Consider the following 27,698-nt stretch of genomic DNA (forward strand, 5'->3'; position numbering starts at 1 on the left):
CAGAAGGAGCACCGAGGGCTGCCGCGGCCTGGGCCGCCGTCCCCTCCCCGCCAGGCTGACTGGCGGCAGGGCCCCGGGCGGGCCTGGGCCTCAGCAGTGAGACTCCAGCTCTGAGAGTCTGAGAAGGGACGTCCTGGGCGTCACAGGGGTGGGGGGTCCTGCCACGTTCTGCCGGGGCAGGTCCTCGGCCGGGCACAGGAGCTGGCGGAGTCTCTGCAGGGACAGTGAGGTGGCCATTGTCTCGTCTGTCCATCTGCAGGCAGCCCAACCCACCATCCCCCCCCCCGCCCCCCAGCAGGCTCCTCTCCGGCCTGCCTCCCTCCCTTTCTTACCTCCCTGAAGGGCCCCTTGAGGGTGCTGAGCCTGTAGATACCCCAGGTGGGAATGCAGATCATGGAAGACAGAGCTAACAGCCAGCCTAAGAAGTCGCCCCACCAGGGGTAGGTGTATTTGTTGTTGTAGGTCAGCGGGGTATACTTGATCAGCGAAAACATGAAGGTGGCCTGGGGAGAGGAAGGGCTTGAGGGGGTGGGTCCCCTGCCCTCCCCGCGCAGCCCCCCCCACAGCTGCCTGCTGGGGCTCCCCACACTTCAATCTCAATCCTCCAATCTCAGCCTCCTGAGTAGCAGGGATGACAGGTGTGAGCCACTGGGGCCTGGCCCCCATCCTACTTTTTGTCCAGGATAGAACACACACACACACACACACATACACACACACACACACACACACACACACACACACACTACACACTCTCTCTCTCTCTCTCTCTCTCTCTCTCTCTCTCTCTCTCTCTCTCTCTCTCTCTCTCTCTCAGACTGGGGGTGAGGAGGGGGTCGAGGACTTCCCTCCCCTCCCCTTTCCTGGCAATCCGATGTAGACTTGGAGTGGTAGATGTGGGGGTCAGGTCCAGCGGGAGGGTGAATGGAAAGCTACACCTCAACTCCTAGGAAGAAGTCCATTTTGGAGCCAAGACTGTCCCTCCTGAACACCTGGCTGTACCCCTGGGGGCTTTTCCTTACCATGCACACAGCTGGGGTGAAAAAGAGCCAGCAGTATTTGATCAGCGGCCATGGCCTGTATCCAATCATATCTTCAATGTTGTTGTAGAAGCGCCCGGCCCCTGCCACGAAGAGCACATGGAGAGGGGAGGAAGGTCCTTCTTCAGAGTCTGAGGAATCGGAAGGTGGGGGTGGGGGTGGGGGTGGGGGTGAGGCCCCCCTGTCCTGGGACAGGCCAGGACCATAATCAGAAGGTAGCAGGGCTGCCTTTGTATAAATGACAGCGGGAAGAATCGGTGTGGGGGGCCCTGACTCTGCTTTCGGAGGGTGTTTAAGGGCAGGAGGTGTGTGTAGACAGGTGGTGGCCCCACCAGAGCTGGTCTAGGTGTGGTCATCACTGGCCAGGCCCTGCAATGGTGAGAGACCACACGGAAGAGGTCTCCAGTGGGTGGAGTCCTTGGTCTGAGAGGTTCTGGGGCTGGGGCGGAGGGGAGACAACTGGGGTCTGGATCCAGGGGGAAAGCCACTCACCGTAAATCCAAGCCACACAGAGGGACTCGAAGATGGCCACGAACAGGAGGCACATGCCGCTGGCCGCGTAGTAGTCAAAGAGCTGGAACACGTACATGCCGCCCTGCATGGGCGGAGCAAACAGGTGGGGTGGGCCCTGGTGCCCCTCAGCCTCACACTTTTGGGGTATGGAGCCCAGTTGGCAAGGACCACGGGGCAGGACGGGGGGGGGGGGCGGACACACAGGTCCTAAGAGGACATAGATGGTAGACCTGGACACTAACTTCTCTGTTATCACTGTGGGAGGCGGGATCGGGTGAGGACTCGTGGTTGGTCCACTGCCCTGCCTCTCCCTGGTGACATCACACAGGATGTCGCTGGGCCCCGGGTCCCTCCCTCCCTGCCTAGGAAACCATGGGCTCTCCTTCTTCCCAGCCTATGAACCTCCTGCAGACTCTTCATACATCTTCGCTTCCCCAGGAGCCAAAATGGGGCTGGTGGGAGGGTGGGGGACTAGAATCCTAGAACCACAGCGGCATGCCCCGCCTGGTGAGTGGCTTGGCCCCCCCCCCCCCCCCGTTCCCTTTCCCCACTAGCCTCTCCCTCAGTCCCCGCTTCCCTGGCCGGCTGCTCACCTCTGTGACCATGATCAGGCCGACCAGGAAGGAGAAGACAGCCACGGCGAGGATGAGGAGCTCCCTCCGGTTTTTCTTGCGGAATATTTTGGGGTACAGGTCCACCACCGCCGTTGCCAGGCTTTCTACACCCACAAACTGATGAGATGGCGAAAGGATCAGAGGGGAAGGAGAGCTCCCACAGAGCCCTGCCTGCCGGCTCACAGCCGCTCTGCTCCCGCCCTCCTGCCGTGGCCTCCCTTCTCCAGCCTCCTGCAAGTGCCTCTGGGTCCAAACTTGTTCTCAGTCCCCAGCTTTCTAAGGTCTCTTGGGGCAGCAGGCTCAACCTGGTATTGTCTGCTCTCCCTTCTGATACCTGGCTATCTAGTCCCAGGAGGACCACCATGAAGAAGAAGCAGCAGGACCACAGAGGCGAGAAAGGCAGCATCACCACAGCCCGAGGATAGGCGATGAAAGCCAGGCCAGGGCCTACGGGGGTCAGGGGTCAGGGGTCAGGGGTCGGCAAGGAACACAACCCAGGGCCTAAGCCAGTTTCTGGTCTCTGTGATCCCTGAGCCTCCCCAGATGGGCCACGGAATCACAGAGCTGGAAAAAATTCTACCCCACAGTGCCCCTCGCCACCACCAAGAGCGCCACCCAAGCCTCTACCGGTGCCTGAATTCCTAAGGTGCCACCACCCAACCTGAATCGCAGATCCAAGATGGCCCCCGCCCCAAAACCAGAGGTTTCAGACTTAGCATGAGCTCAGGAGCCAGCAGGCAAAATGAATCTCTGCGAGGCTCCCCGGGGGCCCCACGGAAGTGGCCGGGCCTGAGGGGAACAGGCCAAGTCTGCGTTTACCCAACAGATCGTGGTGTGTCAAAAGCGCCGCGTCTACCCCGAAGTGGCTCTCACCTGACTCGGCCACTTCGGAAATGGGCACGCCTTGCTCCTGAGACATGAAGCCCAGGATGGAGAAGATGGCGAAGCCGGCCAGGAAGCTGGTGCCGCTGTTGAGGAAGCAGAGCGCGATGCAGTCCCTGTGGGGAGCACAGCCTGGTCAGAAGGGGGCTGCTCCCCGGGGCCAGCCCGGCACCTTTCCTGGATCGTGTTTTTGGTCAGTCGTGGGGCTTGAACTCTGGGCCTGGGTGCTGTCCCTGAGCTCTTCAGCTCAAGGCCATCGCTCTACCTCTTGAGCCACAGCGCTGCTTCTGGTTTTCTAGTGGTTTATTGGAGATGAGTCTTACAGACTTTCCTGCCCAGGCTGGCTTTGAACTGCGATCCTCAGATCTCATTCTCCTGAGTAGCTACGGTGACAGGAGTGAGCTACCGGCATCCGGCCCTTCCCTGGATCTTAGAAAGGGCCTCGGGGACTCTGAATCTACTGGTCCAAATCGGGATGGTAGAACTCGGGGAGCTCAGAGTGTGGTCTCTGCCCCCATTTCCTCCCTCCCGCCCCATCCCCAGCTCAGTGGTGGACCTGGTTCTCAAAGGAAGATGCTAGAAGGGAGGAAAAGAACAATCTAACATTGCTAAGCTGACACACAGCCTCCCGCTCCCGAAGACCCTCCCAGACTGACAACAAGACCTCCTCTGGCACCCGTAAGGATTATTCCAGACAGTAAATAATTCTTAGACATCCACATTTGATTGTAGCAGGATTTTTTTTTTTTTCTGGCTAAAATCAAAATCGGCATAGGCTGGGCCTTGGTGGAACAATGACGCCCATAATCCCTGCACAATGGGAGGCTGAGGCAAGGAGGATCCAGAGTTCAAGGCTAGCCTGAGCTTAATCAGCTCTCAAACAACATCAGCAATAAACAGTAACAACAACACTAGTGAAGTTGGCTTCTGTTCTCTGAGCAGAGCCAGGCAAGGCGGGGTGAGCACTGGGGAGAAGACGGAAGGGAGGGAGGAAAGGCCTGTGGCAGACATAGCTAGGGTAAGTATTTGACGCCCCCGGGCACAGTTCCCAGGCTGAGCTACCAGGGCTTGGCAATGCTAGCACGCTGGGCACGGTCAACCTTGATCCTCCAGCCAGTGAGCGGGTGTATCGCCCCTAGCCTAGCCGGAAGGGCAGGGGAGGCGCAGGCCGAGGCTCCGCCCCCGCCCCGCCCCCCATCACAGTCACCTGTAGCAGTTGTTGTGGTACTTGTTGTAGCTACCCAGGGCCGTCAGGCACCCCAGACAGAGGGCGAAAGAGAAGAAGATCTGGGTGCCCGCATCCATCCACACCTGCAACGGGAGGAGAAAGCTGAGCTCCAGGAAGGCCCGGCCCCGCCCCGGCAAGGGGGTGGGGAGAATTCTGTTCTCAGCCCACGGGAGCCTGGGTCCTTGCGTGGAGTTTCTCAGGCACCACCAGGGTGGCAGAGGAACTAAGAACTCAAAGGAAAAGACGCTGAGGAGGGGGTGGGAGGGAAGGACAAGGATCTAGGTTCGAGGGAGGTGGAGGGTCCGGTGTCTGCTCATGGAAGTCGGCGGGGGTTCTGTCCCCACTTTTTCCTCCGCTCCAAGTGTCACGGCAGTGTGACCCGTGGGCGAGGAGTCTCTAAGGGTGGGAGGCTTCCATGTCAAGGTCAGCTGGAAGATGGAGCTTTGTCCCTCCTGAACCCTGGCTCTCCACTGGGGCCTCCTTATTATCTCAGCTGGCTCATCGGCCCGTGCCTGTGGGGGTTTAGATCTCCCAGCTAGAAAAACATCCTGAAGAGAAAGGATGTGCAGAGATCGGGGGCCAAGCTGGGCGGCAGGAGGGGGTGTGCTGCGGCTGTCCCCCCCTCCCCGCCGGCCCCCGGCTTGCCCACCTCCAGAGGACAAGCACCACCATCAGGCTGCAGGTGCGGACGTGGCCAGGGCAGGCTCCTAGCCGAGAGGACACCCCATCACCCCATCCATGCCTCCGCCCAACCCCCACCTCCGCCAAGGCCCCCAAACAGACTCCTGCTTTCCACTTACCGCCAACAGCACAAGCTAATCCACACACACACAGTCCCTTCCTGCCTTTTCCTGCCCCCCCTTTCTCACACCTTCACCCCTTCCTCTCCCAGTGTCAGCTCAACCCACGTGTCCATTCTTCACACAGCAGGGCCAGGCTGGGGGAGGGGGGCGCCCTAAGCAGGCCGAGCACCTCAGGGTCTGAGCGACTCTTCAGCCAGCATTCCCCATTGAAAATGCCGAATCTCAAAGCCAGGAGCACAACTCAGAAAGCATACATCTCCAAAACTTGCTAGTAGGCCTCATGACCCCTAACATCTGGCGCTGGGGGGACCCAGCCAGAGAGCCCCCTCTCGCTACATTCCTACAGGCCCACCAGGCCTACAGCTGCCACCAGGGAGAGGAGTCAGAGGAGGAGCGTAGGGGGGTACAGAGCAATGGGGGAAGGTCTCTGGGCCGGTCTGGCCGTTCCTGCCGAATGTTGTGCTCAGTCCCTGCCCCAGGAACATGCAGGGACCTTCAGGAACCTTCAGGAACATGCAGGGGCCTTCAGCACTGTCCTGTGGGCCTTCCTGCCTCCTGTGGGTCCTCGGGAGTTGGGAGGCCTGGCAGCGTGGGCCCTGAGCCCATCCCCAAGGCCTCCCCCCAGCAAGGCCAGGGCTCTCGCCCAGGTAGGTGCATCCTGGTGGTGAGCGCACAGCCCTCTGCCCTGTGCCCAGATTGGACGCCCCCTGCACCCGGTGGGGGCTCCGTCCCCGGGACGACCGGGTGTGTGTGTGTGTGTGTGACCCAGGGCTGGGGCAGAACTCATTAGGAGTGAGCCGTGACTTGGCTGGGTCACCTCCCGCAGCAGGAAGCCAGGGGAGGAGAGGTTACTGAGAACAGAGGACCCCGCAGGAGGACCGGAGTTCGGAGCTCAGGGGGTCCCGTGTGCTGCCTTATGACCAAAGCCCCCTTGCTGGGAGCTTGGCAGGCCCAGGACTCTCAACAGCTGTGGCTCGACAAGCCTGCTGCGCTGGGGGACAGAATGGGGTCAGAAGGAGGTGGAGGAACATGGAGGGCAAGATGTCCCCCCCCTACCCCCCACCACCGGCCGCCCAACCCCGCTCATTCCAGAAGCCCCAGATTCCAGAACAAAACTGGGATGGGTCTTCGGCTGGGGGAGGGGGCTGGGCAAGGCCAGCCAAGGCAAAAGCAAGGATGGAAAACCCTTGTGAAGGGACAGAGAGCTTTAGATGACCCGCAAGAGTCGTTTCCACCTTCGGGTCAGGCCATGGCACATGATGACGGAAGAGCTCACGGGCCCAATTCCTGACGTCATCGCTAGCTGTCGGATCTCAGGCAAAGCACTGCACCTCTCTTTTCTCACCAGAAAAAAGGGGTACGGTAACAAAATCAGGCACACAAATTTCCCGACATAGAAACATAAACATCCCACCCTCTAGAACAAGAAAAAGCAAATAAGTCACGTGCCGGTGGCGCACACCTGTCATCCCAGCTACCCAGGAGGCTGAGACCCGAGGATCACAGTTCAAAGCCAGCTGGGGCAGGAAAGTGTGTGAGATTTGTTATCTCCAACGAACCGCCAGAAAACCAGAAGTGGTGCTGTGGTTCAAGTGATAGAACACAAGCTTGGAGTGAAAAAGTTCAGAGATAGCACCCAAGCCCTGAGTTCAAGCCCCAGGACTGTCAAAAAAAAAAAAAAAGAACTTGCAAATGATGCATAATAGGCTTTGTGAAAGATCTATCATGGAGGCCAAGAGAGCAGACTACAACACACAGAACCCACTCCCTCCAATACGCTAGTTTGGGGTTCTGACCGGTCCACACCCTTTCCTAAGTGTCTGTCAAAGGAGGCTTGCCACCGAGTCAGGGTCTGTGGAAAGGTGAAACTGGGCCAAGTCTCAGTCAAGTCTGGGCAGACCCCGAGCAGACCACCTGCAGCCAATAACGAGGTGCCATCGATTTCAAGTAACAATCACAGCGATGACAAATGATCAGCTATGTCTGATCCCTGGGTTCAGACTTCCCCTTTACAATTCGGCACGGCTCTTTGGACACCCTACCAATCCCCTGTCCTTACGCATCTACCAAACCTCACAGGAATGAGAAGTCAAGCAGACTGAATGAGGGCTGGGGCTCGGACCCTGCCACCCTGGAGGGTCAAGCCCAGGAACCCAGGGAAGGTAGCAACCTGTCCCAAACGCACAGCAAGCCCGGCAGAGGCCCCCCTGGCTCCCCACCCCCAGCCTCCGTGCCTGGCGGAGAGAGAAGCCCTGGGTCTTAGCACCTTTCTCAAGTACCAGGCGAATGCCAGCTGGATCTTTCCCGCTTCCCAGGGAGTGCCAACTAGCTTCAATTAGGGCTCTGGTGGGGTGCCCCGCCCTGCAGGTGCAGCTCAGCTCACTGATGACAAAGGCCTGGCTCCAGCAGGGGCCCAGGGCCTGGCTGCTCCTGAAAGAGCTCCCTCCCACCACCGGCTCTGCCGCCTGCAGCCTGCAGCCGGGGAGGGCTGGAAGGATGGTGGCGAGGTTGGAACCCCAGCGCCTACTGCTGCTCCTGCAGAATCCCCCGTCCTTCTGAACGCTCAGAATTAGAGGCGGCCTGGTCTAGCCACATGGTGCGCTAGAAGCTTACCAAACACCCCACCTCAAATAGACCTCCAACTCAACAGGTGCTGAGTGAACGGGTTGGGGGAGAAACACAGGGGAGAAGATGGGGACTTGGTCTTCAAGAGATCATACCGTGTGGCTGTGCGGGGCTGTCACCAAGCAGCCCAGTTCCAGTTGTGTCAAGACAGGAAATTCTTAAAGCTCTAGGCCTCTATTTATGTCATCTCCTCCTCCTCCTCCTCCTCCTCCTCCTCCTCCTCCTCCTCTCTTCCTCTTCTGCCTCCTTTTCTGCCTCCTCTTCTGCCTCCTCCTCCTCTTCCTCCTCCTCCTCTTCCCCCTTCTCCTCCCCTCCACCCAACTTTCCCCCATTCCTCAGGTAGACTTTTTTTTGATCAGTCATGGGGCTTGAACTCTGGGTCTGGGAGCTGTCCCTGAGCTCTTCAGGTCAAGGCTGGTGCTCTACCACTTGAACCACAGCACCACTTCCAGTTTTCTGTGGTTTGTTGGAGATAAGAGTCTCACAGATGGAAGTGGCGCTGTAGCTCAAGTGGTAGAGCGCTCGGCTTGAGCTGAAGAGCTGAGGGACAGCGCCCAGGCCCAGAGTTCAAGCCCCACGACCGACAAAAAAAAAAAAAAAAAAGAGTCTCACAGACTTTCCTGCCCGGGCTGGCTTTGAACAGTGATTCTCAGATCTCAGCCTCCTGAGTAGCTAGGTTTACAGGCGTGAGCCACCAGTGCCCTGCCCCCAGATAGACCTTGAATTTCAATCCTACTACCTCTGGCTCCAGAGAAGTTCACTTTTTTTTTTAAGACAACGTATCTACCTTTGCCTAGGCTGGCTTTTGAACGTCCTGTCCCTACATCCTAAGAAGCTGGGATTATAGGCATGTGCTACCATGCCCAGTTCTAGGTCTCTATTTCTTTATGTGCAAAATGAGGATAGCCCATGCATTTGCTGTGAGGATAAGCAGAAATCATGCTTGCAAACTTTGCAATAGCGTCACGGATATAGCAAGACAGACCCCAGTGGTTGTTCCAAAGCCACAAATCCTGGAACTCCCTCCCTCCCCCCCATCCCCCTCTCTCCCCCTCTCCCTCTCCCCCCACCTTTTTCTCTTTCAGCCTGGCCTGCCTGACCACATCCCCTGTGCTCTGGGCCCTCCCTGCAGGCCAGGGTGAACTTTGGCTCCCTTCTGAAGCAGATCTAGGCCTTCAAGGTCCTCCTACGGCCTCCTGCTTTGTGACACAAGCAGCCGTCACAGCCCTCTGGTCCCAGACAAGCCAAACGGCTTCCTTCTCATTCACGAAAGGAAGATGCCCCTCGCAGGATGTACTCCCTACTTGCGAGGTGCCCCTTGAGGCTGCGGAAGGCTCTCTGGTCTAGGGGAGTGGGGGCTCTGAGGTGGAGCTTGCCCTCACTCCCAGTGGGCTTTGCCAGCTTTCAAAATGGCTGCCAGAGAGGAGCCCAGAAGCCATTCTATCAGGGGCCCCTGCCCAGGCCTTTTGTGCCCCAGGCCTGGCTCCACACACCCTCCAGTCTACCCACCAGCAGCAGCGCCCCTCCTGGGGGCCCAAGGGAGGAAGGGAGGGACTGGGAAGAGGGAGACTGGAAACTTAACACCAGCCCAGTTGGTATGGGGAGGGGCAGGGAGCTGGGGGCCTGGGAGGGGGGAATGTGGCCAGAGGGAGGGCAGCAGAGGGCAGAGGGAAGGGTGGGCTGAGGAGAGCTCAAGAAGAAATGCAGAAAGATAGAATGAGGGGGGGGGGCAAAGAATGGGGCAAAGAGACCCAGGTAAAGGCATTTAGTGACTTATTTCTAGTCTCCAAGAAATGTCGCCAGAGGGCTCAGGACCCCCCTGGGTTGCCTGGCAGCTGTGGACCAAGGAGGGACCACAAAGATCTGCTTATCAGGAGGGACTGTCCCCCCCGCCCCCACCTTCGGGAAGGATCCAGGAGGCGCCCAGAGAAGGGAGGGGGCCTGGGGTTCAAGAGGTGGTCCCTCAGCTCTGTGGCTTCTTACCTGGGGATCCCACAGCCGTGTGATGTTGGGGTACAGGTAAAACTGAATTCCTTGGGCGGCCCCAGGCAGTGTCACCCCTCGAATTAACAGAACCACCAGCATGAGGTAAGGGAACGTGGCTGTGAAGTACACCACCTGGTAGGGAGGGCGGAGGGAGGGAGGCAGGGCGCCGTGAGGAAGGGAGGGAGGGGGGGCCCCTGGCCCCGCGTGGGGGGACACACTGGCAGCTCCGCTCCAGCTGCCCTCTGGTCCTCCCCAGATGTCCACGTCCATCCCCCGGCCACACCACGCCTCCCCCCCCCCAGCTGAAAATACTGGCTGCCTCTCGGAGTAAGTCTCATAGAGGAACTGACTGGAGCTGACGCGCAAAGGGTGTCAGGAACGAAACAAAATCTTTAACACACGATTCCTTCCTCCGCAGTTGAGACGCTTAGCGTGCACACACAGACAGACAGCCGGATTAGGAAGGAAGCCTCTCCGAGGCCTCCGGGGGCAGGAGTCCAGAAAGAGCCTGGGACAGCCCCGTCCAACACGTCAGGCTCAAGGCAAGGACGCTCCCCACGTCTCAAGCTAGTTGAGAATCATTCTGAGGTAACGGAACTGTTATTGCTGTCATCATTATTGTTATTAATTTTGGTGGTAGCGGGGTTTGAGTTCGGGGGCTCGTGCTGGCTAGGCCTAGCTCCTGCCCTGCTTTTGAACCACTTTTGTTTTGAGGTAGGGTCTCACGGCCCACCTGAGTCGCAATCTATCTTAGGCTTCCCGTTGCTGGGATCAAAGGCACATATCACTTTGTCCAGCTTCCCCTGGTGGAGGTGGGGGGGCTCTCTTTCCTGTCCAGGCTGGTCTTGAACCCCGATCCTTCCATTCACAGCTCCAGGAGGGAGCCGTGAAGCGTGTGTGGTTAGTGTCACGCTCACAAGCACACCGATCCAGAGATCAAATCCTTCCCCAGGTGGCCTTCCTGCCTTTTTCTCTTGGTTCATCTCCCAGCAGTACTTGGGGTTCAATTCAATCGAGAGACGCAGCCACGTCAAATCTTTGCTGTGTCACCCTCCCTTCCTCCCCCCCCCCCCCCCGTCCCTCTGTCCCCTCTTTATCGGGGACCCAGCCACAGGAACTCCAGGAAGGGTGGGCCATGTGGCACGGAAGGGGGAGGGGTGGGGGGCGCAGGCTAACAGCACAGACCTTGCCCGTGGACTTGATCCCCTTCCAGATGCAGAAGTAGCAGGTGACCCAGGCCAGCAGGAGACACAAGACCATCTCCCAGTGCAGGGCCCCCAGGTGCTGGATGCCATCCGTGATCTTCAGGACCCGCCTCCTGGAAGAGCGGGGGGGGGGGGGTCCACTTTGCAGGCCTCACATCTTCCCCTCCCTCCTTCCCTCCCTTGCTCCTGCCCTCTCTCTTCGCCTCTCCTCCCTTCCCCTCTCCTCTCCCTTTCTCTCTGGCTTCTTCCCGGCACGCCAGGGAAGCCGCTGTCACTGAGTCACCCCACAAAGTTCCCCCAAGTGTGTCTTGTGCTGACCATGGCGGACCCCACAGAAGCAAGGCGCCAGGCGAAGGGCCAGGAAAGGAGTGGAGAATCTGCTCCCCGCTCCCCGCCCTCCGCACAGGCCCACAGGAAGAATGGGACGAGGGTCTCACTTACTCCCAGAACTCAATCACTGGGGAGGTGGCGTTCTCCGAGGTGACGTTCAGGGAGCCATTGGTCTTCTGGAACTCCACGCAGTTCTCTGCCGCCCGAGCCCCGGGGAAGGAAGGAAGAGAAGGATCATCAGTCAAGACTCAGGTGGGGGGTCCCCGGGGCTGACCTAGCCTCTTCCCCACACTTTCTCCGGGGTCCTGTGTGTGTGTGTACACATCCCCGTGGACGCTGTTCAACATTAGGAAAGGTGGGCTGGGAAGGTGGCTCAGTGGTAGAGCACTTGCCTTACATGCATGAGGCCCTGGGTTCGATTCCTCAGCACCACATAAGCAAAAAGAAAAAAGCCGGAAGTGGCACTGTGGCTCAAGTGGTAGAGCGCTAGCCTTGAGCTGAAGAGCTGAGGGACAGCGCCCAGGCCCAGAGTTCAGGCCCCATGACCGGACCCCCCAAAAACAAACATTAGGAAAGGTTCTCCAAGTGCTAGCTACTCAAAGCGAGCGGATGATCCCAGAAGCAGGCCCGAGAAAGGCACCGCCTTTGAGGCAGGGGAGCATGCCTTCCGGCTTGGTGCAGGAGCAAGGTCAAGACCCTGGCAGGGTTCATTACCCTCTGGGTACCAGCTGAGCGGCCATCAGGAAGTGACAACCAGGCTCTCTAACCACCCCTGCCCTATTTCCGGTATGGGTGCATCTTTTAGAACCGATGGAGGATCACAGGCAAACATGGGATGGGTGCCGGTGGCTCACGTCTGTAATCCCAGCGACTCAGGAGGCTAGATCTGTACCACTCTACCCTCCTGGGCGCTGCTGGCCCCTGGATACACTAGGCACGGCGTACTGAGGGACTTGGCACTCACCGCTCCTCTATTAGATGCTTGTCCCCCTCTGCCTTCAAATCTTTATCTCTATAAGGCCTCTCCTGACCACCCCTACCTCAAATCATATCCCACCCCCAAAATGTCCAGACCCCTTCCCGCTCAATCCTCTGCAGAGAATGGGCTCCTGGGCAGCCCACCCTGGACACTGCGTTGTCCTTACTATCTGTGCATTAGTTTGTGGCTCTAATACCGAAGGTGGTCTGCCCAGGCCGGTAAGAGCAGAAGTCAATTACTACCATGAATTATATCGATGACATACAAAACAGCCAATTCCCTAATTAAGCCCAGATAAATGATAAGTCTGAAAGACCTAAAATAGTATCAGAAATAACAAGGAACAAAGAAATGACCATGTAACAGACACATATATCAAGCTGGCTACAGTCCAAACTAAAATTAATAAGTGGCTGAGCAACATGTTTTTAAACAGAAGTCAATTCTATTTGCCTAAATTGTGAGCTACATGCATTTTTTGTCTGTGATGCTGGTGAACTCCTGTTTTCATTTTCATTTTTTGATAGCAATACTGAGGATTGAACTCCAGATCTCGGGCTTGGTAGGCAGACACTCTGCAACTTGAACCATACCTCCAAGCCCCTTTTACACTGATTTTAATTTTTATTTTTTTCTTGATTTATTTCATTGGTGGTGGGGCTTGAACTCAGAGTCTGGGCACCGACCCTAAGCACTTTTGCTCAAGGCTAGTACTCTACCAATTTGAGCTACAGCTCCGCTTCCAGTTTTCTGGTGGTTCATTGGAGATAAAGAATCTCATGGACTTTCCTGCCTGGGCTGGCTTTGAACTGCTGTCCTCATATCTCAGCCTCCTGAGAAGCTAGGATCACAGGTGTGAGCCACCAGCGCTTGGCTGTACATGGATTATATTAAGGTCACACTTGAGGCCTGGGAAGACCTGCCTGGTCTGTGCTCTTCCTACTTGTGTTTCCCTATGTCCCTGGGGATAACAGGCACATGCCTCCAGGACCATAAACTCCCCCCCACCCCCCCCACCCCCCCACCCCCCGCTCTGACTAACCTTAAACCATGATCCTCCAATCCCTGTCTCTGAGGTAGCCAGGATGAGAGGTGTGAGCCAGGGTGCGCATCCCCTACCCCTTCCTCTTATTATTCTTGGTGGAAATTCTCTGTGAATCTGGGCTGAGGAACAGGCCGCCTGGGATACAGGGCCAACCTCACTGCCGGTCTACATGGCAGAGCAGGAGGAAGCCGTAGGATCCTGGGAGACAACCTCACCTGTGTTCCACTCATGGTGACAGCTTCCCCAGGGGAGGTCAGTGGTGAAGCTGCTGAAGAGGTAGAAGAAGGCCCAGGCCAGGACAACAATATAGTAGATATCGAGGAGAATGATGATTATCTGAGAGGCATACCCGATGCCTGGTGGCAGGAGAGAGGACAGGCTGTAGAACGTGGCCGGGGGCACCCAGCCCTGTTGGGAGGGAGCTTCGCTTTCACTATCAGTGTCCTCAAGGACTGAGACTCGCACCCCAGCTCCAGGAATGGGTCTCCTGGGTGCGGGTGGCCTCTCAGCCCACTCCCTGCACCTTCCATCTTTGTCAGCTTCTGAGAGTTCACTGTTCTGAGTTCTTCTAAACCTACATGAGGTTATCTCCATGATTCCAAGGGCTAATGATCCCCAGTGTTTTGTCAGCACAAGTAAGGGATGGAGACAGCAGGTTTGTGTGGGAAAAGAACACGAAGTCACGGTCACATACACACATAGAACAGATACAGCTAAAGTAGTTCCCTGCACTACTGGTTGAACCATCCTTGCCTCTATTTCTCCCTCATCCTCTCACAGGCCAGGTGGCGAGTGCAGGGTGTAGCCCACAAGCCAAAGGCTTGCTGTGGAGCCTCCGTATCTTCTTGTCTTTGTGTAGAATGTGCTTCGTGCTCAGCCATTGCAGATGAGCTCTATCGTGGGGGAGGAGGAGGATGCCTGGGAATGGGGCACACAGGTACTTACCCTCAAACAGAGGGCAGATCTTCCTCCAGGCTGTGATGCCCCCCTGACTAGTGTACTGGCCCAGGGCTGTCTCCAAGAAGAAAATGGGAATGCCGCAGGTGAAGAGGAAGATGAGGTAGGGGATGAAGAAGGCACCTGCGGGTAGAAAACACATGGTCTCTCACCTCTCAAAACCCTGCTCAGGGTCCCACAACCCCCTTGCTCCTGTGTTAGCCAGAACCCCAGGGGGTAGGGGAGCATGCAAAATGCAGATGCTGGGCGCCTGTGGCTCACACCTGCAATCCCAGCTACTCAGGAGGCCGAGATCTGAGGATCATGGTTGGAAGCCAGCCTGGGTAGGAAAATCCATGAGCCTCTTTTTCTCCAATTAAACACTCCCAAAAGCCAGAAATGGAGTTGTAGCTCAAGTGATAGGGTGTTTGCATGAGCAAAAAAGCTCAGGGACAGTGCCCAGGTCCTGAGTTTCAAGGATCAACACACACACACACACACACACACAGAGACACACACACACACACACACACACACACACACACACACACACACACACACCCCACACACATACGCACACCCTTGCAGCAGGCATCTGTCTGGACCATGGGCAGTGCTCTATGATCACCAAGGTCCCTAGGAGCCCTTTTTTACCTGCAGTTTCAATCTCCACTGAGTATCAATTGCTGACTGAGTAGCATGTCACTCGAAAAACACGTCACAAATTCATTGACTGATAACTAGCTGGGAGCATCAGCACAGCCCGAAGTCTATAAATCTTTTCAGGGCTGGGAAGGTGGCTCAGTGGTAGAGCGCTGGCCTTGCATGCCTGAGGCCCTGGGTTTGATTCCTCAGCACCACATAAGCAAGAAGAAAAAAGCCGGAAGTGGCGCTATGGCTCAAGTGGTAGAGCACTAGCCTTGAGCTGAAGAGCTGAGGGACAGCGCCCAGGCCCAGAGTTCAGGCCCCACGACTGGACCCCCCCAAAAAAATCTTTTCCAAAAAATGGTTGTTCCCAATGTCAAGTAGAGATTGGGGGGGTGGGGGGGAAGACACAGGAGATACTGGGATTTGAAATCAGAATCTTGTACCTGCCTAGCTATGCCCATAGTCCTTCTTTGCACTGGCTATTTTTGAGATAGGGTCTTGCTTTCTGACTAGGCACACTCCTGGACTGAGATCCTCTAGTTTTAGGCTTCCCGCACCACACTCAGCTTCTTGGTTTGAGATGGCGGGGCTGGGGGTGGGTGTGGGGGGTTTGTCTCATGAACTTTTCTGCCCGGCTGGCCTCAAACTACAATGCCCCTGATTGCAGTCTCCAGTAGCTAAGATTACAAGGTAGGGAGTTTTTGAGGGAAAGGAGGGACAGGGCCTCGAACTACCTTTCTGCCTCAGCCTCCCATGCGAGGTTTCCCGCAGCCTGCATCACCTCCCCAGCTAGTGCATTCGCCCCGTACTGTATCAAGAAGAATGCACCACTTAGGGGCTTAGAGCTGGAATCAGACTTCTGCTCCTGTTTTCGTAATCACTGGCCGAGATGAGACTATTATAGATGTTAGAAATGCCAGTACTTCTCTCCAGGGACCTCCATCTTCTGCCACAGCAGACAAATGGAAGTTCATAGCAAACAGTAGCAGAGAAAGGAGCCCTGCCCCCCGAGAGGGAAAAGCCCAGCACGCAGGAAGAATTAGTCAGAAAGGTTAAAAGTCCGTTTTTGTCTGTTCCCACCAGCCAGAGAATCATCTCAAGATTCACCAGGCGCCGATTAGCCAAAGTGCATTTCCTCAGTGGAGAAGAGCCAGCCCTAGAGAGATCATAACACCAGTCCTGGATAACAAAGTCTTAAAGGTAAGATGAAGAAGGTTCAAGAGTCCTCACTGATCCCAGAGCAGAGCTCGAGAACATTCATAAAAACAGGAAAAAAAATTGTATTACCACCAATAAAGCAAGAAATTCATCTGGTCTTGTATCCAATAATGCATTGGCAGCAGCAAAGAAGCTGGAACAGGTGACTCCTACGAAAGTGGTTAAGTCATCCATCGGTTCTGATCCATCACTTACACAGATGTTCCAATTAGCTAACATGGGCACTTAAAGTTATTGTAACTGAGCCAGGAGCCTGTGGCTCACACCTGTCATCCCAGCTACTCAGGAGGCTGAGATCTGAGGATCGCGGTTCAAAGCCAGCCCGGGCAGGAAAGTCCGTGAAACTCTTTATCTCCAATAAACCACCAGAAAACCAGATGTGGCGCTGTGGCTCAAGTGGTAGAGCGCTCACCTTGAGCTGAAGAGCTGAGGGCAGCGCTCAGGCTCAGTGTTCAAGCACCACGACCGAAAAAAAAAGTTATTATAACTGTACTGTATATGCCATAAGAAGTTCTTCCAGGGGCTGGGAAGGTGGTTCAGAAGTAGAGCGCTTGCCTTGCATGCATGAGGCCCTGAGTTCGATTCCTCAGCACCACATAAGCAGAAAAAAGCTGGAAGTGGTGCTATGGCTCAAGTAATAGAGCACTAGCCTTGAGCTGAAGAGCTGAGGGACAGCGCCCAGGCCCAGAGTTCAGGCTCTGCGACTGGACCACCCCCCCCCCCAAGAAAAGAAGTTCCTCCATGTCTCTAAAAGGTGTAGAAAAAAATATCCAAGTAATACTTGTAAAAGCTGGGTGCCAGTAGCTACTCAGGAGGCTGAGATCTGTGGATCCTGGTTCAAAGCCAGTTCAGGAAAGAAAAGTCTGTGAGACTCTTAGCTCATTTTTTTTTTTTTTTTTTTTTTTTTTTTGTGGTTGTGGGGCTTGAACTCAGGGCCTGCGTACTGTTCCAGAGCTTTTTTTTTTTTTTGCTGAAGGCTGGTGCTCTACCACTTTAAGCCATAGCTCCACTTCTGGTGTTCTGGTGGTTCACTGGAGATGAGTCTCACAGCCTTTCCTGCCCAGGCTGGCTTTGAACCACACTTCTCAGATCTTAGCCTCCTGAGTAGCGAGGATGACAAGTGTGAGCCATAATTGCCCAGCTTCTTATCTCCAATTAACCAGCAAAAAGTCAGAGTGGAGGCGTGGCTCAAGTGGTAGAAAACCGGCCTTGAGGGGGAAGAGCTAGGGGACAGTACCTAGGCCCTGAGTACCTGCACAACACACACAAACCCAAAACTACCAAACCACGGACACAATACTTTTAAATATGTGCATGTTGTCCTCAATTGGTGGAGAACATAATGAGGTCCCCAGGTCTTCACCTTTCGGACTTGTAGTGTGCAGTCTACCCTACTTAGTTCTGACACTATGAGGCTTAATTAGCCTGAGGGCAAAGAAATGAAGGTTGTAAATAATTCAGCCTAACAGGTCCATAAATCAATCCAAGATTTGTCGGGCCAGAGGAAAATAAAAATTAACTCAGTCTTTGCTGAGCACCCCATCTTTCCAGGAAGGGTTAATAGCTCCACTCCGGGGTCCCTCACAATGATTAACTGCAGTGGGTTTGTGCTCAGCTTTGCTTTCCTCCTCCCCTGCCTCTCTGAGCACTAGGATAGCACCAACACTACGCCTCCGGGAATTGCTCCAGGGGTTGGATGGAGGCTGAGAGGGACCTAGGAAGAGCCCAGGGGTCCTGAGGAACAAGCTGCCTCTTTCTTCCCTGCCGTCACCAACCACTATCAGAAGATGGGCGTCAGTCCTGGTGGGGGTGGACAGAGCTCCCGGTGTCCCAGCACTCCCAAAATGTGAGTGTCCACTAAGTCCCCAAATGTTCCAGCCTTACCCACCAATGGGCACTACCATTCTGGAAACGAGCTGCTTTGTTGGCATCTCAAAATGAGGACACTTTGGGATGCCACCTGCAAGGTGCTAGGTACTTTTGAAAGTGATAAACCAATTAGTTCACATGAGAAACAGAGCAGAGAGGGGGGGAGGGGGAGGGAAAGAATGCAGGAATAGCCACATGGCTAGAGTCCACAGTAGCCTGGGCACTAGTGGGCATTGAGTAACTCCCTCAAATGTGAATCGATTGTCCCCTGCCACTAAAATAACGGCTTCTCTTCTATGACGCAAAGGGGTGAATGGTATCCTTGATTCACCGAGTCCACCTAGACTTTGTATTCCTAAACTCTCTTGGTAGAGCCTAGAGCTCAGATGAACAGTTTCTGCCCCTCCCTTCCAAGTCCTATCTCTCAGGCTTCCACCCCCCACCCCCCCCACCCCCCCGCCGGTGGCCACACACGGGGACCCGTCTCCATATTCTGCCAATGAGGTCCCAGATGAAGACCCAGGGGCTGAAACCCAAGATCTGGGTGATTCTGGATTGGATGAAAAGACTTGGAGGCGGGCAGAGGGCAGGGAGCTCTTGTCTGCTCAGTCGGGATGGTCTCCAGGAACTCTTACTGTGGGTAGCCCCTGGTTATCCATTACTCTACAGTTAAAAACTAAGTCAAAATGCTGGACAAACCAACTGGTTTTGTCTGAGCTGGGATGGGCAGGCAAGGAATTTTTAAATTTTCCTACCACCTCCTTCTGTGTCGCCTTGTCTCCTTGCTAGAGCTTTAGCTAGACAGGCCTTGGTGGAAAGGTCTTTGCTCTCCCTTTTGGGGAGCTGACGGTGAAGAGCTGGGGAAGAGTTCAAGGGTGCAGCTTCTGCAGCAACTTGACCAGCAGTGCTGGGCAGGCTGGACTACTCGCATGGGCACAGGCAGAAGGAAGAGGGCAGAGATGGAGGTCTGCCATGACGACTCGTACATATGACTTGCGATCTTTCTCCCTCTCCCTCGCTATCGGAAGCCCTGCACAGCACTCTGACCACGAATGACTGAACCCAACACCAGTTCCACCCCCACTCGGCCCTCCCAAACCCAGCTGCTTATTTTCTTCTCCAAGTCTGCTCTTCTCTGGGCCCCAAACATCTCTGGACATGGCCATCCATTTCCTGATTGCCCAGCTAAGTGATCTATCTTAGGGGTTCTCTTAGACAGGGTAGTAGCAATGGTGGGGACAGCAAGAAGCCTGATTCTAGTCGGAGGGGTTCTGAGCCTGAGGAACTTCGTCTGCTGGTACCCAGGGGCCAGGAAGCTGAAGAGGCCTCTGCTCAAGGCCCAGGCTCTGAGGCATACCGGATCCGGGTGTTCACATAGAACCACCGGTTCAAAGAAGAGAATCAAGGATGAATCCAATTTTTAGCCTTGTCACTGGCTTACTGACATTCTTCCTTATAATCAGTTCCTTTATTTATTTTTTTCTGTCAGTCGTGGGGCTTGATCTTGGGGACTGGGCGCTGCTACCACTTTGGAGCCACAGCTCCACTTCTGGTTTTTGAGTGGTTCACAGGAGATAAGAGTCTCAAGGGGACTTTTCTGCCCGGGCTGGCTTTGAACTACCATCCTCAGTTCTCAACCTCCTGAATAGCTAGGATTATAGGCATGAATCACCCACCCAGCACCCAACTTTTTATAATCAGTTCTGAACACAATGGCGGGATAGATTATTCTAAATGCAAGATCATGCCATTCCCATGCAAAATCCTCCTCAAATGGCTGATTCTAAAGTGAAAGCTGAGTCTTGCAATGGCTGACCAGGCCCCACCTGGCATGCACCCCCAACCCCCCAACTCCGATCGCCCTTTCTATGGACTCTTCCTGTTCTAGGCTCACCGGCCTCTTGCTTGGGGCTATCTAACCTGCATTTCCTTGGCCCGGGGTGCTTTCACCCCCAGTAGACACCTGGCCAACCCTCTCACCCCTGGTGATGTGGTGGCTGGTCTGCCACCCACACCCAGCTCAACCCGCTCCATTTCCACAGCTCTCAGAAGCTCTGGCGCGCTGCACGGTGGGGTGCCTTGTCCACCGCCTTGTCCCCCTCCCCTGGAATGGAAACCGTTCGCGAGGCCGGGATACCGGTCTGTGGTGCTGACAGATGCACCTAGAACAATTCCTGGCCTTTGCAAAGTGCTCAGTAAATATTTGTCCATGAATGGCACCGGCAGAGGCCGGGCTTGGTTGGCCGGGTGCTGGCACAGTGGGACTGGAACCGATCTGGCGCCTGCAGGGGCGGCATGCTGGGGACAGATGGTCTACATGGCCTGGACAGAGGGGAGAGTGTCTCCCAAGGAGGGGATCCGGGAGCTCTCTGAAAATCCTGTGCGGCCCCGGGGCTTCTGACTTAAGAAGGGCTTCATCCCAACTCCTTCTCTGCTTCCCCAAGTGTCCAAGTCTGGTTGTCACCCCTCTGGCCTCAGTCCCTCCCCTGCACTGGACCTCACCGGCAGATCCAGCAAGATCGAGCCAAATGGTAAAGCTGAAGAAACCGAAGGAGATGTGACTTGTCTTTCTAGTCTGGATGTAGACCGTGGGAGGCTGTGGACTTAGAGGGAGACCCGAGGAGCAGGCTGATGGGACACGCGACCCCAGCACGGAGTATTCCTGGACCGTCCCGTCACACTTCTGTGGGGTCCGCTCCGCCGTGCGTGCGCTTCCTGCGAGCCCAGGCTCCGCTCTCACCACCATGGTTTTAAACAAAATCTCTAAGCCACGAGGAGAGAGGTCAAACCAATCGAATCGCTTTCCATTCCCAGCACCTTCCTTCCCCAAAGTGGAAAGAAGAGAGAGAGAGAAAGAACATGGAAGCCGGGCGCCGGTGCTCACACCTGTCATCCTAGCTACTCAGGAGGCTGAGACCTGAGGATTGTGGCAGGAAGGTCTGTGAGACTCTAATCTCCTATTAACTCCCCCCAAAGCTTTCCTTGGAGTTACCTGAGGACAGAGAGGACGAGCTTTTGGGGGAAACAACAGCAATAACAAAGAAAGGAACATAGGTGCAGAAGGCCCTGCGCTCCTCGCCTGACCGTACGCACACACACCTTCGCGCAGACTTTGGCAAAGGAGCCTTCTCATGAATGTATCCAGTGGCCCTGCATGACGCATGCCCTTCAGAGCAAACGCGGGCATTCACCTCTAGCTCCAAAGTCCTTCCCAGCCCTCCCCCCCAGCTGCCGTCTGTCCATCAGCAAACAAGAGGCGGGGGGATGCTAAGGCCTCACGCAAGCTCAAGGGAGCAAAGTGTGGGGGTGACGTAAGGGTTAAAGCACGTGACAGGATCTTAGGAATCCCAGAACCATCTAAACTGCCAGGTGGGAGCAGAAGGCCCAGGCACACTGCTTCTGAGCCTGCAAGCCGAGCCCGCCCCACCCCAGGTCCACAGCAAACGCGCCAGGGAGCCCTGAACCAGAGCTTGGGCTCCACGTCCTCGGGGCCGCTGTCCCTCTCCACCTTGTCTTCTTCAACCCAAACCTGGAAAGGGCTGTCTTCCTGCCACTGCTACTAATTCCCAAGCCAACCCTTACCCCATTCCACAGAGGCTTGGGGAAAGCGGCTCATCGCTAATCTCTCTGCCACGTGAGGCGCTAAGCTGGTTACTAGCCATGCTCAGCTCAGTCCCGGCCCGCTGGCTGCGCCCCTCATCCTCCTGGGCGGCTTCTTCCGTCCACCCAGTTTACTCCAAAGGGGCGCCGATTCCTCCACAGGGTGCGAAGTGTCGGGTAGGTGGGAGGTGGGAAGAGCGCCCCTCTCCCCTCTCAATGCAGACAGAGCAAAGTCCTGTGATTTCAGGCCACAGGCCAGAAATTCTTGGAAGACAGGACACATGAGCTCATTCCTGCTGGAAAAACACAAGCTAACCTCCAACCCCAGGGAGCGGGCCGAGGGTCCCTCCAACCACCACAAGCCCCCAGACCTTCCAGCTCTACCTGGGAAGTCTGCTTTCTCCAAAGCCACCGGGAGACTCCAGTCTGAGGAGTCTGCAAAAGGGTAGGTGTTGTGTTAGCCCCCACCCTCAGAGCCCAGGGCACCCTACGTCTCCGCCTCGATCCTGGCGACCCATGTCTGCATGAAGCAGGAGGTGCCCACGTTACGAAACCGATCTGAGTTCTCCCAGTAAATTCCATTCAAGCATCCCACTGGTCAGTCTAAAACCTTTAGTATTGGGGGGAATCTCTTCCAAGCCTTCCCACAGACATGGGATTCCCTAAAAGTCGCTTAGTGGTAACAGAATTACTTTTTTCTTTCTTTTTTTGTAGGTCGCTTTGCCTGAACTCTGGGCCTGCGCGCCGTCCCTCAGCAATTCAACTCAAGGCGAGTGCTCTACCACTTGAGCCACAGCGCCACTTCTGGCTTTTTGTGATTATGTGGTGCATGCAAGGCAAGCACTCTACCACTTAGCAACCATTCCAGCCCCAGAATTACTTTTTCTAGCCAAGCACGGGAATGGATGTCTGTAATCCCAGCACTTGGGAGACTGAGGCAGAGGATTGAGAGTTTGGTGATAGCCTAGACACATAGCAAGACCTTGTCTTAAAAAAACAAGCCAGTTCATGTCTGTAATCTTAGCTATTCAGGAGACTGAGACCTAAGGATTGTGGTTCAAAGCCAGCCCAGGCAGGAAAGGCCATGAGACACTTTTATGGGGGGTAGGTGGGTTATCAGTCATGGACACTGTCCCTGAGCTCTTTTGCTCAAGGCTAGTACTCTACCTCTTTGAGCCATGGCTTCACTTCCAGTTTTCTAGTGATTAATTGGAGAATAGATAGACTTTGCTGCCTGGTGTGGCTTTGAGTCACGGTCCTCAGATTTCAGCCTCCAGAGTAGCTAGGATTATTAGGTGTGAGCCACTGGTGCCCATCTCATGAGCTCTTATCCTCTCTTATTTCCAATAAATTACTGGGGGGCAGGGACTGGGAGTGGTACTGTGGCTCAAAGTGGTAAAGTACTAGTCTTGAGCAAAAAGAAGCGAGTTCAAGCCCCAGGGTTGGCAAAAACAATTTTTTTTTTAAAAGGCACTGCTGTGGTGAAAACTGTTATTCCAGGGCGGCTGGAGTGAAGAATAAGAAGCTCTTAATGACACAGCGAAGAATTAGTGTTGCTGGGCCCCGGTGGCTCACGCCTGTCATCCTAGCTACTCAGGAGGCTGAGATGTGAGGATTGTGGTTCAAAGCCAGCCTAGGCAGGAAAGTCTGTGAGACTCTAATCTCCAATAAGCCACCAGAAAACCAGAAGTGGTGCTGTGGTTCAAGTGGTAGAGCGCTACCCTTGAGCTGAAGAGCTGAGGGACAGTGCCTGCGCCCACAGTTCAAGCCCCATGACCAACAAAAAAGAACTAGCGTTAAGGGCTGGGAATGTAGCTTAGTGGTCGAGTGCTTGCTTAGCATGCATAAAGCCTGGGTTCCATTCCTCAGTACCATATACACAGAAAAATCTGGAAGTGGTGCTGTGGCTCAAGTGGTAGAGTGCTGGTCTTGAGCACAAAGAGGCTCAGGGACAGTGCCCAGGTCCTGAGTTCAAGCCCCAGGACCAGCAAAGAAAAAAAAAAACAAAGAAAGAAAAAGAACTAGTGTTAAATGTTCCTCCACAGGCAGACACACATGGATACACAGATACACACATACACAGGAAAATTTTAAAGAAAGAGTTGCTAGGGTCAAAGGTTATGCTTCGGTGGGGGTTGGGCCACAGATGGCTCTGGGATTTGTCACAGCGCCGGCTGAGTTGGGGAAGACGCAAGGCCAAGGCGTCTTGAGCGCACAGGAAGTCTAGCTTCGACCTGACTATCATGTAGCCACGACTCCTAACGAAGTTACAGGCGTTCTCTCAGGTGCTTACCACCACCTTGGAAGACGGGTGTGATGACCTGGATTGACAGAGCGGCCCGGGAGGCTCTGAGCACAGGAGCAACCCGCCGGAGACCACGCGGGGTGGGCGGTCGTCAGGATCCGGGCCCCGGGACACCACGGAGGGGTGCGCCCTCATTTGGGGGACAAGGGGGAGGACGCCGCGGCTCTTACCTCCCCCATTCTTGTAGCAGAGATAAGGAAACCTCCAGATGTTGCCTAAGCCAATGATCTCCCCAGCCACAGAGAGCACGAACTCCATCTTGTTGTTCCACTGTCCGCGCGCCAGGGTGCCATCTTGTTCTGCCTTCTCTGTGCCCGCACACACTGGCTTTGTCTCTCCATTACTGGCTGTGCCCGGGACCCTGTTATCCATCCCTCCTGGAAGACAAGTGGGGTGCTCTGTTACTGTGGAAACCCCCGCCCCTCCTCAAAGGGAAGCCTCTGCCCTTCAGAGCCCCGGGATCAAGGTGTTTGTGCCTTCCCCAGCCTTGAACCTATTAGCCCTTCTCATCTCAGCAAGGCCACACTAGAGGGCAGACGTGGCTTCCGTGACCCAGCACTCTCAGGTTGGGGTCTGTGCTGGGGTGCTGGTGGCTCACGGCCCCCTGTCACCCTAACTACTCAGAAGGCTGAGATCTGAGGGTCGTGGTTCAAAGCCGGTCCAATAAGCCACCAGAAAACCAGACGTGGACCCATGGCTCCAAGTGGTAAACGCTAGCTTTGAGCAACAAAGCAAAACAAAACAAAAAAAAGAGCTCAGGGACAGTGCCCTGGCCCTGAGTTCTAGCCTCATGACCTAAATAAATAAAGAATTATCCCTGGGTCATCTGCAGTGAACCTTGGCTATGTGAACATGTGCTTCTATTTCTTTACTCTGCTTGCTGGGGGCACTGGAGGGATGCCACACCATTTATTCTCAAAGCCACTGATTTCCCTCTGAGTAATCTATCCTAAGGATGTAATTGTGTCTGTGGGTTAACAGATTCCGTATGAAGGATGTTTGTAACTTCTCACTATGAAAAAAAGAACCAAGCAGACCAATGTTCCAAACTCGTTAGCAGATACACACAATGAAACAACTCCATAATCATTAAATGCTACACTGCAGAGAGAGATTATTGAAGCAGAAAGGCAGTCACACGTAAAAGAAGGGAAAGTAGAAAACAGGATCGGGTTGGTAGGTGGTAGGCTACCCCCAAAATGTCTCTCCTAGCAGCTGGAGGACAGGAATATATTTCCCCTCCATGCCTTCTACATTTTCACCAAAGAACATGTTTTAATTTTGCCCTAGAAAAGTACAAGCGCTAGGAAAGTAAAATCCTTCCAAAGGAATAGGGGAGGAGGAGCAGAATCAGTGACTGGCCAAAGTAAGCTGAATGAGCTGCCTGGGGGCTCAGTCCTCAGTTGCTCTCTGAAATCAAAATGAGAGGGGGAAATGAGCGATGGATTTTCCCTGCGCGCATGAGCGCACACGCACACACGAGCTAATATAAGCACAGGATCTGTCAGAAGACAATAGAAATGAATGATTCTAAACAACCTCTGCGTGGACTGCTCTACCCTGAGGTTGGGATGGAGGCCAGGCTCGGCTAGCCTTTACCCAGCAGCTCCTGAGGAGGTGGTACCCAACACCCTCTCATTCACTCGTACCACCCGAAGGTGTGTTCTCACTACTACACTAAAAATAAGGAAGCTGTAGTTCAGTGAGATTAAAAGGGCTGATTGGTGCCATAAAGTAAATTGCACAGCCAAGACCTGAACCCACTCTGCCCTTCCTGTTTTTCTGATTACGTCTGCTCAGCTTATTGTCCACCTCACCGATGAGCAGGTCTAACTGGACTGTCTTTTAGCCACTCCCTCATTAATACGGTGGCCCCTCTTACAGAGAAATAGGTAGTGGTGTTTTTCTCTGAACATCAAGAAAAATGTGTGCTAAAAGAACTGCTTCAGCAGGATCTCTTCTGACCCCCAGATTCTCCTTAGGTTTGGCCTCCCTGGCAGGGTTAGCCCCGGGGATTTGGAAAGTGAAGAGAGAGAAGAAGTGGGGGACAGAAAGCACCTTAGCTTATCTGATAAACTAGGGGATGAGCTCCAAAGGTTGTCCGTGGGCTAGGAAAGAAGTCTAGTGACCAGTCCCAACACACAGCTGCTCTAGCCGTTTCTTGTAGGTCATGGGACCTGAACTCAGAGCCTGTGCACTGTCCCTGAGCTCTTTTGCTCAAGGTTAGCCTGCTACTACTTTGATCCATAGTGCCACTTCTGGTTTTTGAGTGGTTAATTGAAGAGTCTCAAGGAAACCTTTCTGCCTGGGGTGGCTTCGAACTGCAATCCTCAGATCTCAGCCTCCTGAGCAGCGAGGATTACAGGCAGGAGCCGCCAGTACCTGGCTCGCTCTAGCCTTTAGAGTGCTGTCTCTGGTCCTGGGTCAACACCGGGCCTCCCCTTACCTTATCTGATAGGAAGCTGCCTCCCTTTTCTTCTTCACTCTCCCAGACCCTTATAACAGGGCGGTGACAACACATCTTAGGGTCATGAGAGTTAACGAAACGATCTTATGTAAAGTGCCCAGTGTATAGTAGCTGTTCACTAAACAAGAGCTGAATCCAGACTTCTCTCAGTCAGTCCCAATCGCAGAATGAGGCGTTTCTAGTGATGAAAGTTTGCAATGATGGACTTTATTCCTTTTCGGTTGGCTTCTCCGCTATCAGAGACTCCTATATTTGTCATCGCCAAAAAAGCAAGTCCCTAGGGTGCAAAGAGGAGCAGGTTTTTCCCTGAGCCTTGACGTAGCTGTGCGTCAGGAAGAGCCCACTACAGAAAAAAAAAAATACAACTCCAGCCCCGGAGTCAGCCTAGGTCCAAGCCCTGGGATTTTCTCAGACCTCTGCCTGACTTTCCAGGAGTTAATGAACAACCCAGCCTTAGTCTGCTCACCTGTAAAAGTGGGAATGACAGAACAGGTTTACCTATATGTGAGTATAGAACAAGAAGACCTATAGCTCCTCACTTTGTAGACGCAAACAGGTGTGCTTGCATCTGCATTTTTCTCTCGGCCCTGCCAGCGTCAATCCTTATCTTCCTATACAGAGAGAGGAAAAACTATGCTTTTGTGAGATCAAACCCAAGCCATTCCGCTCAATCTATGGCCATTTGCACTCCGACTCACATCATGCCCTCCGGCGAGCAGCCACCCCAAATTCCAGAAAGTCAAGAAAATAGCATATTGTCTTTTGCATATGCTCAATTAATCGTCAGAAACATTTGTTTAAGGAGATGCCAGAAATGTTCTAGCTATACATCCTATGGATCCCACCACCCAGCAGAATGAGACCCCAGAGAAGGGGTGAGATGGGGAGAGGGGGCGAGAGGGAGAGAGGAAAGGAGGGAGGGAGAGAATGGCACCAGCATTCCAGACCTTAGTGAAGTTGCTGCCCGTCCAGTGGCGAATTCTCCAGGGAAGGGGAAGGTGCTGGCTATTTAAAGTGTGGTTCCAGAACGCCTCTGTGGCTGTGGCACTTGTAATCCTAAACTAGGCCCAGCCCACATTCCGCCTCCTGTCCCCGGCCCTCCCCTCTCCTCAGCCACCAGACAATCCTCACACTGGTGATTCACAGCGGGATTGTGTGCATATCCTGGCAGGTCAGGCCAGTGGCTTATAAGTTATCTTAGGGTGCCACCTTTTCTGCCTTCTGCCCATCCCCACAGCTCAAGTGCTCCTATGAACCCATTAAGAAGTGGTGTTTCTTGGACCAAGTGCTGGATAGATGATTTAAAAAGCACTTCTATGTTACCTTTTACCGTTTCCAAGCTGGAAAGGACAATAATTTATTTTTACTTAGATTTTTGTGTCAGTCCAAGAGGGCCGTGAACTCA

At 54.5% G+C, this 27,698-nt stretch overlaps 1 protein-coding gene across 3 annotated transcripts; it reads right to left on the bottom strand.

The window, feature by feature from the left end:
* Positions 1–27,329, bottom strand: LOC138804530 (sodium- and chloride-dependent GABA transporter 2-like). 3 transcript variants are annotated; one of them, XM_069988858.1, is made up of 15 exons: positions 27,241–27,329; positions 23,997–24,203; positions 14,196–14,330; positions 13,466–13,606; positions 11,338–11,422; positions 10,877–11,009; positions 9,689–9,823; positions 4,257–4,360; positions 3,041–3,165; positions 2,502–2,614; positions 2,147–2,284; positions 1,533–1,635; positions 1,023–1,123; positions 333–503; positions 1–213 (listed from the first exon to the last, which is right to left on the bottom strand). In XM_069988858.1, the coding sequence occupies exons 2-15, from the start codon at positions 24,196–24,198 to the stop codon at positions 91–93; spliced, it is 1,809 nt and encodes a 602-aa protein (XP_069844959.1). In that variant the 5' UTR covers positions 24,199–24,203; positions 27,241–27,329; the 3' UTR covers positions 1–90. The 3 variants fall into 3 exon arrangements, with proteins under 3 accessions (XP_069844959.1, XP_069844957.1, XP_069844958.1); XM_069988856.1 differs by having other exon boundaries at positions 1,023–1,171; XM_069988857.1 differs by lacking the exon at positions 27,241–27,329 and adding an exon at positions 26,273–26,567 and having other exon boundaries at positions 1,023–1,171.
* Between the last annotated feature and the right edge of the window lie 369 nt (positions 27,330–27,698).

Source organism: Dipodomys merriami, unplaced genomic scaffold (genome assembly GCF_024711535.1).
Source record: "Dipodomys merriami isolate MVZ:Mamm:240054 unplaced genomic scaffold, mDipMer1.0.p SCAF_368, whole genome shotgun sequence".
NCBI lineage: Eukaryota > Metazoa > Chordata > Mammalia > Rodentia > Heteromyidae > Dipodomys > Dipodomys merriami.

Excerpts from the sequence above, each read along its gene's own strand:
- LOC138804530 (XM_069988856.1), bottom strand. The coding sequence starts at position 24,198 with ATGGATAACAGGGTCCCGGGCACAGCCAGTAATGGAGAGACAAAGCCA. Across the intron at positions 3,166-4,256 it reads TACCACAACAACTGCTACAG|GGACTGCATCGCGCTCTGCT; the intron begins GTGACTGTGATG and ends TGCTCCCCACAG. Across the intron at positions 1,172-1,532 it reads CTGTGTGGCTTGGATTTACG|ACTCTGAAGAAGGACCTTCC; the intron begins GTGAGTGGCTTT and ends CCGATTCCTCAG.